The following is an 8264-nucleotide window of genomic DNA, read 5'->3' as shown; positions in this document are numbered from 1 at the left end:
CCCTGGTGGTGCCGAAGCCCCCGCAGTCCGTGGCCGCGGCCGTGCTGGCGTTCGTGAGGCGGTGCTGGGTGCGCCATGCGCCGCGCAGATCGCTTGGCTGTGGGAGCCGTTCCGGGGGGAGATACTGTAGTTTGGCAACTGCTGTGGTTGTCAGGACCGGTGTGGGCTGAATTACGTGTTTTCTGGTTTTCCTAAGAAATAATACTCTCCGCAGAGCAATACGGAACTTTCATCCTTTAATTTTATGATTGCGGAGAAGTGGAGGTTCGGGTCGGCGTCAGGCGATGGCAGAGCTCTGGGCAGTCCGGGTCACAGGCGCCGTGTGCTGAAGCTGAGGGGTTATGTCTCTGCCACCGTGCTCTCCTAAAAGTCACAACTCGGGTATCTGATGTGACTCACCCAATTGAGGCTGTCATAACAGGGCACACGTAGCACTCTGGGCTTTACCTCGTGGTGACAATTCTGTACATGAAATGTTGTGTGTAGTTTCCCAGCCTTTGCTGTTCTCCTTACCCCTCCTATGGGGCATCGGAGATCCCAGCGTGAAACGAAGCTTATGCGAATAGCTTTCTTCCCGTGCTCAGATGTCAAAACAAATTCTAGCTCAAGTGAGTCACAGCGTTTGGGAATTTAGAGGTAGATGTAGACTGACACAGTTCCGTTTACTAGAAAATGGCTGCAAGGTGTATTTTTTTTCTTTTTTTTAAGTAGCGCAATGGCAGGTTAGTTGTGAACAGATAACCTAATAAAGAGCAAAATATAAAGGCAGATTTGGCTGAGTTGAGGTGAAAAACATGGTAGAAGAATGAAAAAAAAATTACTTTATTATTGCCTTTCATATTTTCTATTCATTTTCTTTAGAAGTGACTGTTAGATGGGAAGGAGAGTATGGTCGAAGAAAAATTGGGTTTTCAAAAACTCATGAATAACAAATGTAATTTTGAGTATTCTTAAGTTTCAGCTCTGCTCTGAATACAGGACAGCCCAGGATAGTTCAAAATGACACAGAAATTTAGGGAAGATTAGGAACTGTAAATAAGGATATGATTATATCTCTTCCCCTCCACCTTCTTTTCTTACTGCCATCTTGCTGCATACTCTTTTTGACTGGAAAATGTCTGTTGGATCTGGGAGAATTTAGGATAGGAGATTGTTCAGCTTGGCTGTTACATAATTCCAATATTAATTAAAGGGAAATTTCAAGTATGGGCAGTGAATTTTCTTTAATGCATCTGTGTCAGGCTTGGAAACATCACCTGGTTGAATATAAGATGCTTTCATGGCTAGCACTGGCAGGTGCCTAAAATTCTTGACTCTAGCAAGCTGTAGAATACATAGGAAAAATTAAGGGGGGTGTGGGGAAAAAGCTCAGTTAGAATGTTTTGGTATCTGCTTTAACAGCTTTCAGTAAATTCCGTCCAGGACTTAACTAATGTGCTTAGGACTCCTGCTGCAGGGTAATCTTAAAACCTTAAAGCTGTATTCTAGGAGATAGACTTTTTTTTTTTGTGTGTGTGTGTGTATTGCATTGAAAAATGTTATATGAGAGGTTTGAGGATTTTTTTGTTGTTGTCAGGATGGCACTATATCTAAAAAGTGCTGGTAGGTATGGAAACTTGTTTATTCATAGTACAGGTTTGGGTTTTATAGCTGTTTTTGCAGATGATAATTCTCAGAACTCCAGTATATTTTATTTATGATCAGCTTAATTGTAAGTATTTGTGCATGTTCCTGACAGCTGTGAAAATTACTTTATAATGAAAAAACAAGAATAGCGCTTGAAATTCTGTTTGTTAGTACTTATATTTGAAAATAACATTCGTGTTTCAAATGTCAGTATTTGTAGTTCAGTGAGCAATATTGTTAAAGAAACTTCAGCCTTTGATATCATGCTTATGGTTGGGCAGGAATAACATGGTTTGACTGTAAGCTTCCCTCCCCCTTCCTCTTTAAGATATTTAGATTCTGCAAATCAAAATGCCACAGAAACTTTAAAAAGAAGAGAAATCCCAGAAAGATGAGATGGACCAAAGCATTCCGGAAAGCAGCTGGCAAAGAATTGACGGTGGTAAGAAGTTGCACTGATTAACACTTTACATTAGCTCACTAAAATGGCAGAAATCTACCCTTTTCCAGTTGCGAGCGGGTTAGGTTAGCTAGCTTAATGTGTTAACATTTAATTAGATGAGCACAAGGGATGGGGTAAGTGGAGAAAAGAGGGATTGTGGATAAGGATGTGAGAGTTTTCCTGAGAGTGGGCTATTCATTTAGCTTGACTGTAACTTGGAACATCAGTTTCAGTGTGGAAGCCAGTGTATCAGGGTCTGAGTTGGTGATACATGGCAGTTCCCATATCAAGGTATTTTTTTTCCATCTATAAATCTCCTACTCTCTTTACATACACATTTGGTAGTTGTTTTTTCTGCACAATAAGATAATTTGGGTTACCAGGTACTCCAAGAAGTCTTGCTATGTAGACACATAAGACCTTTTGAGGTCTCAAAGCATACAATGTATAGGAAAAGACCTTGCATAGATAGGAATGTTTCAAAAACAGCATCTTAAAATAGTGAAAAATCAATTTCAAGGCAAAGTTACGTAAGTGGTAAAAATAGTAAACGCTCATGTTTAGTCGGACAGTCCTTAAATAATTCAAGAATTACTGTGACTTAATTACCTGGTTTTTGTCAGAATACTATAAATTTAATAAGTATTTTGACACTGCTGCCTTCTGTGGATCTTCCTGTGCATGTAGGTTAGAAGGCCGTGGCACTTTGAACATCTCTACTCTTATGAGACATCGTTTTGCTGTTTGTGGTGTGTTCTTATGGTACAAAACTGCTGTATATTATAAATATGTAAAAGCTGACATGGTTTAGGATAAACTGCAGTGAATTAATGTGGTGCTGTGTCACGCTTGGCTAAAAATGAATTCTAGGTAAATTTTCTTTTTTTTTTAAGAGTAAGAGTGGCATGTAGGTATTAGAGAACCGTGTGCTCTAGTTTGTATTTTGGATATTTTGCTTGATGCTATCCCATGGTGAAAACTGACATTCATCTGCCAGTGGAGCATGGCTTATGAGCGTGTACATGCCATTTCTTGCTATTCTGTGAAGTTTAAGCCATTAGAGCTGTCTTTAGCTCAAGTGGAGATCAGCAGCTGGTCTAATAACTCCGCTTTACCACTGCAGAAATGAATCTGTGGGCAGGGAAAAGCCCTGAGATAAAGTTAGTATATAAAGCTACGTATGCCTAGAAAAAAACAAACAAACAAACAAACAAACAAAAACCCCAAAAGAAACAAAAAAAAACTCCAGGAAACTGTTTTTATATCTTAAAGTCTTAGAAAATAACAAGAAAAAGAAAAATGCCCAGCTGCCCCAAACACTACAATGTCATCAACTGAAATATTTAACGATTTCGAATGATTTTGTATTGTTTCAGTATTCTTAAAATTAAATAGTGTTTCTTTTTTGAACGTTTTCAAAATTACAGACTGTTGAGTAGAACTTATTTGACCTGCACTAAATGCTTTTGACTCTACATGTTTTCAATTTTCCCTTCCACCTGTCTAGTCTGCTCTGTTTTTCCTACTCCACATTGGTCTTCTCTGTTCCTTTTGTCTTGCTAAAAGGAAAATAGCCGTGGGAGATGTTTTAGTAAATAGTTCTCTTCAAACAAGTCACTGTGGCTTCTGACACTTTGAGGTCAAACACTCTACTCTCTTTTCTTCTAGTTTAGTAATCTCTAAAGGTTGTTAGTATAGAAACTGAGATTCTGAGAGAGAAAAAAAAAAAATGTAAAATATTAAGTTGTATGAGTGAGTGCTCTAGTAGGAATGTGTTGATCTAAATATACTTCTGTATATAATCTATATTTACTTTTTCTTAATATAGGATAATTCATTTGAGTTTGAAAAACGTAGAAATGAACCAGTGAAATATCAGAGAGAGTTGTGGAACAAGACTGGTGAGTCATTTTGGAAAAAAAAAACAAACAAAAGATAAACTATGGGGAGTGAACTTTTACTCTACATGAATATGTTTTCCAAATACTTCTTAGAATATTGATGCTTTGTAGTGATTGTGTTTGAAATGACTGGAATCATGACCAAATTCTTACGTGTGGAGAAGGTTTGAGTTGTGAATAGGTGTGGCATTTCACTTGATTTTTATATTTTATTTTTTTCAGAAACTGGTTAGAAAATGAGGTGCAGCATTCCTCTCTTTTCAGTTATTATCTTCAAAAATCTTAATGATACTTCAGCTTTTTAAGGGGCTCCTAGTGTAAGCCTTTTATACTGATGCAGTTGTTTCTTTGTTCCTGCTCATTCCATTTCAGTTTAATAAATCAATTGCTATAAGATGGAAGGGTTACTCATGTAATGAATGAGTGCCACAATTTCAAGTAAAGTAAGTCTCTTTTAGTGATGGCTAATTGTAGAAAATACGTGTAGGCACAGAAGTGGAAACATAAATAAGTTTTAAAATACAATTCTTCATAGTTGGTACACAGTATATTCCCCTACTCTGCTCTTTGAAGAAGGAATAACTTTTTCTATATAGTCTAAGAGTTGCCTCTGATATAGAAAGACTGGTAGTGTTACTCTGCAAAATAGCATGCATTTTCAACTGTAGATATGTAAACACCTTTAAAACAATTCTGCTTTATTTCAGTTGATGCAATGAAGAGAGTGGAGGAAATAAAGCAAAAACGCCAAGCTAGATTTATTATGAACAGGTGAGGAAAAGTATTTGTAAAAATCTGTGTTAAACAGTCTCTCCAGAGAAATAATGATCGAAAGTGTTAAGTGATTATTTGCTTTGTACATATGCAGTTGTCCAAGTGATGGGGTGAAATAGTTAGAGTGGGCTCTGCTCCTCTACCAAACTATTATGATTTATTGGCTGTCCAATGAAATGTAGCTTGATACTCAATGATAATAGCTTTATTTTGTTGTTTGTAATGTGGAGACTCAGATTTAAAAAAATTTCTGGTAATAGTTGATATAGTGCTGGCTTTTTTTCTGGTTTTGTATCCAGTATTTCCTTATAATCACAGTTATTTACAGTTTACATACCTCTAGCTAAAGATGGGTGTCGTGCATTAAAATGAAAACATACCTCCTTCAAGGTAATTACATTTAATTTTCCTCCTCCCTAGATTAAAGAAGAGCAAAGAGTTGCAGAAGGCAGAAGACATCAAAGAAGTCAAACAGAATATCCACCTTCTTCGTGCTCCACATGCAGGTAAGAACTTGCTTTACTTGGTTTGCTTAGGTTAACTTGTGTATACAATTTTATTATGAATATTGAGGTTTTTTGGTGTGACTGATTCTACAGATCAATAATCCTGTGCATTTTTCTTAGATTTAATTTGTCAATTTAATATGGAGAACAGCTCTTGCCACTAAATGTAACCAGTATTTTTGTTCTGAATCAAACATACCTTTTTTAGTCCTGCATTCCTTCTTTCTTTTCCTTATTTATTTTAAACTGCACTTGATAAGTGGTACTGTCTGAACTGCATGTTTGTTAACCAATACATTTATCTAAGTCTTCCCTTCAAATTGGTTATTTGAACTCAACAGACTATACCACTGATTGATACAAAATACGGTAGTTAAACTCTACTATTTAAATTTGTGAGCTAATTGTGAGAGCAGTCTTTTTTGTAGTTCACTGCATATAGTGAAACTTACATAAAAATACTGTTTCTTCAGTGTAAGCCTAACATTTTTTTTAAAATATCATGGCAATTTTGCAATTTTTCACTAAAATCTGTGCCTAGTTCAGATATAATAATGTATATTGTTTGTTAGTGAACTGAGTTTTTCAGTTGGAGAAACCTGTTTGTCCTAAACAATTTTCTGGTTTCTAAACTCTTTATTAAAAGTACCAGCTTGTGCTAGGATGATGTTGATAAAATGGATTGTAAAGATGATTTATTTTTTTTAAATACAGTTAATAGTATAGAGTAATGGAGAGAAGTTAAAAATTTTTCCATTTATTGTTTTATAAAAATTATTAGTGATTTTGTGTCCATGGATGTAGGTGTAACATTACTAGATTTTAGCTAGAATTCTGTTCTGTGTTTTTTCTTCCAGTTTGCATTAACTATAGTCTGAGATTGTATATATTTGAAACAAAGTTTTGTCAGGCTATATTTAAACTTTGATTTATTCTGTCCCTTGTTTTTTGAGGGGAAAAAAGGAGAAAGATCTGAATTCAAAAGAATAAACCTGCATGTTTATTTCTTTTGTTTGGGTTTGCTTATGTTAAATGAATGATACACAACAGCAGGTAGTACCTTTGTTTGTCAAACAGCAGCTGCCTTTTCAGTGTTTTGCCATTCCCGTTGGGCCTTAAAGAGATCAGAATCAAATGTCAATCCTGGATATCTTTTTTTCCTTTTGGTAGCATTATTGAGAGTTAACACTATTGCCATCCAACATAGCATTCAGGAGGGTTTAAATCTTTATATAAAACTGATGTGCGAAGGCCACTGATGTGTTAAAAGTAATGTTTTTTTATAGTGCTTTGCAAGCTTCTGCCAGGTATTGCCAGCTATATCAAAGTTCATCATACTAGATGAAAGTATATGTTGACTGCATTTTAGATTTTGCATAAAAACAGCATTGACTTTTCTGTTAAAACAATTCTTCAGTAGTTCTAGATGGTGATGAAAGTTAGCAATAAATGCTTCTGAGCTTGATGGGTTTACTCCTAAGCAACTCTTTAAGCAATATATTTAAGTTATTGCATCTAGAATAGACACATATGTTGTTCAAAGAAAAACAATTATGTGAGTTTAGAGAGACATCTTGAATTTAATTTTTTCTTTACTTTGAAGGCACACCAAAACAACTGGAGGACAAAATGGTGCAGAAGCTACAAGAGGATGTGGCTATGGAAGAAGACTCTTAAAATGCTTTAATTTTTTATTTATATCTCTTCAGCAGTTAACAGTTCCTTACTGCCTCACCTGACATCATTCAGAACTGTGTTTACGGTCAAAGAAAAAGACATTTTAATGAATAGTGGTTGTCTACAGTTTGAATTTTTTTTTGTTTTTATAAAAAATAGTAAGATGGATACTGGTTTGGGCAGTACTTATGATTTGTAATTTGAGAAAACCTTGTCAGCAGGATCGAGAATAAGTCATATTTTTTGAGATACTATGTGCTCCTTGGAAAGTTCCACTTTCTTTCTGGATAACTTTTCCCTGGTAATTCAAGGAATAAAAGATGTTGGCCTTGAACTTTTCCTGGTTTTTTGGTTTTTCTTTTCTAATGGTAAAGGCAGTTAAAAATATATCTTAATGATTACAGGGTGGGGTAGGATGTATTATTTTTCATCAGTGTAGACCAGACTTATTTTCACCCTTGGTAAAATTTTTCAATTTGTTATGAATGCATATAGTGTTTTACCTCCTTTTTAAGACAGGTTCCCCAGGATTACATTGCAGTTAATACCTAAGCCTGGCAAAGCTAACACTGACTTACTGCTGTTTGGAAAACAATAATGGTGATAGCATCCAGTCTGAAGTTGGACCTGCCATCCTCCTGACCTACCGAAATGCAAATCTGACATGTAATCAGGCTAAATGAGATGCTCAGTAAATCACACTTTTGACTGTTTTTACCTAACACTTGGGATTATTTTGACAGATAAGATGATCGTGTCAAAGCATAGGTATTTTGCATATTGTGATATTTATCTTTATTCAGTGTGTCATCAGTACTGACATAAATACTTTGCTTTTTTGATCTGTCAGCAGTTTATCTACAACGGTGTGATTGAAGAAGCCTTTCAGAGGCATTTAAAATACTATTTACTTTCTTGTCAGTGCTAGTTACCCTGAACAATATTAAATGTAGTTGTATTCCAGACTTGAATATGTGCTATATCAATCACTGGAAAACATCATACCTACCACCTACATGCCTATTGTGTAGTTCAGAAAAGAGTCCTGTTTGAACATATGAAAAGTGGCAGTGGGGAATGTAATGTGTGAAATAAACAGGCGTTGTACTCAGTTTTTCAGCTCTTGATTTATGAATTACATTTAGATATTTGGAAAACTTTGTTGTATTTTAGTGAGATAAAAATAACTGACTTCTAGTAATAAAAAGATGTAATTCCTTCATATTTTCATGAAATTAAAATTTTGCTATAATTTAAAATTTGCTCATAAGGTGATAGCTGATAAGTATTTTAGATATACAATATTAGTATTGCTCCTGTAAACTGTAATGTAAATTA

The 8264-nt window shown here is 35.3% G+C and overlaps 1 protein-coding gene across 1 annotated transcript; it reads left to right on the top strand.

The window, feature by feature from the left end:
- Window positions 1-1957: 1957 nt before the first annotated feature.
- On the top strand, window positions 1958-7259 carry RSL24D1 (ribosomal L24 domain containing 1). Its single transcript, XM_010176127.1, has 5 exons — window positions 1958-2068; window positions 3897-3969; window positions 4677-4740; window positions 5164-5249; window positions 6853-7259. The coding sequence occupies exons 1-5, from the start codon at window positions 2018-2020 to the stop codon at window positions 6924-6926; spliced, it is 348 nt and encodes a 115-aa protein (XP_010174429.1). The 5' UTR covers window positions 1958-2017; the 3' UTR covers window positions 6927-7259.
- Window positions 7260-8264: the final 1005 nt, after the last annotated feature.

This window comes from Antrostomus carolinensis, unplaced genomic scaffold, assembly GCF_000700745.2.
Source record: "Antrostomus carolinensis isolate BGI_N321 unplaced genomic scaffold, ASM70074v2 scaffold40380, whole genome shotgun sequence".
In the NCBI taxonomy this organism is placed as follows: Eukaryota; Metazoa; Chordata; class Aves; order Caprimulgiformes; family Caprimulgidae; genus Antrostomus; species Antrostomus carolinensis.
Note: the sequence above shows the minus strand (reverse complement) of the source record. Positions and strands in the feature narration are given on the sequence as shown.

Coding starts and splice junctions, on each gene's coding strand:
- RSL24D1 (XM_010176127.1), top strand. CDS start 2,018: ATGAGATGGACCAAAGCATTCCGGAAAGCAGCTGGCAAAGAATTGACG. Junction 3,970..4,676: donor AGAGTTGTGGAACAAGACTG/GTGAGTCATTTT, acceptor GCTTTATTTCAG/TTGATGCAATGAAGAGAGTG. Junction 5,250..6,852: donor TCTTCGTGCTCCACATGCAG/GTAAGAACTTGC, acceptor TTTACTTTGAAG/GCACACCAAAACAACTGGAG.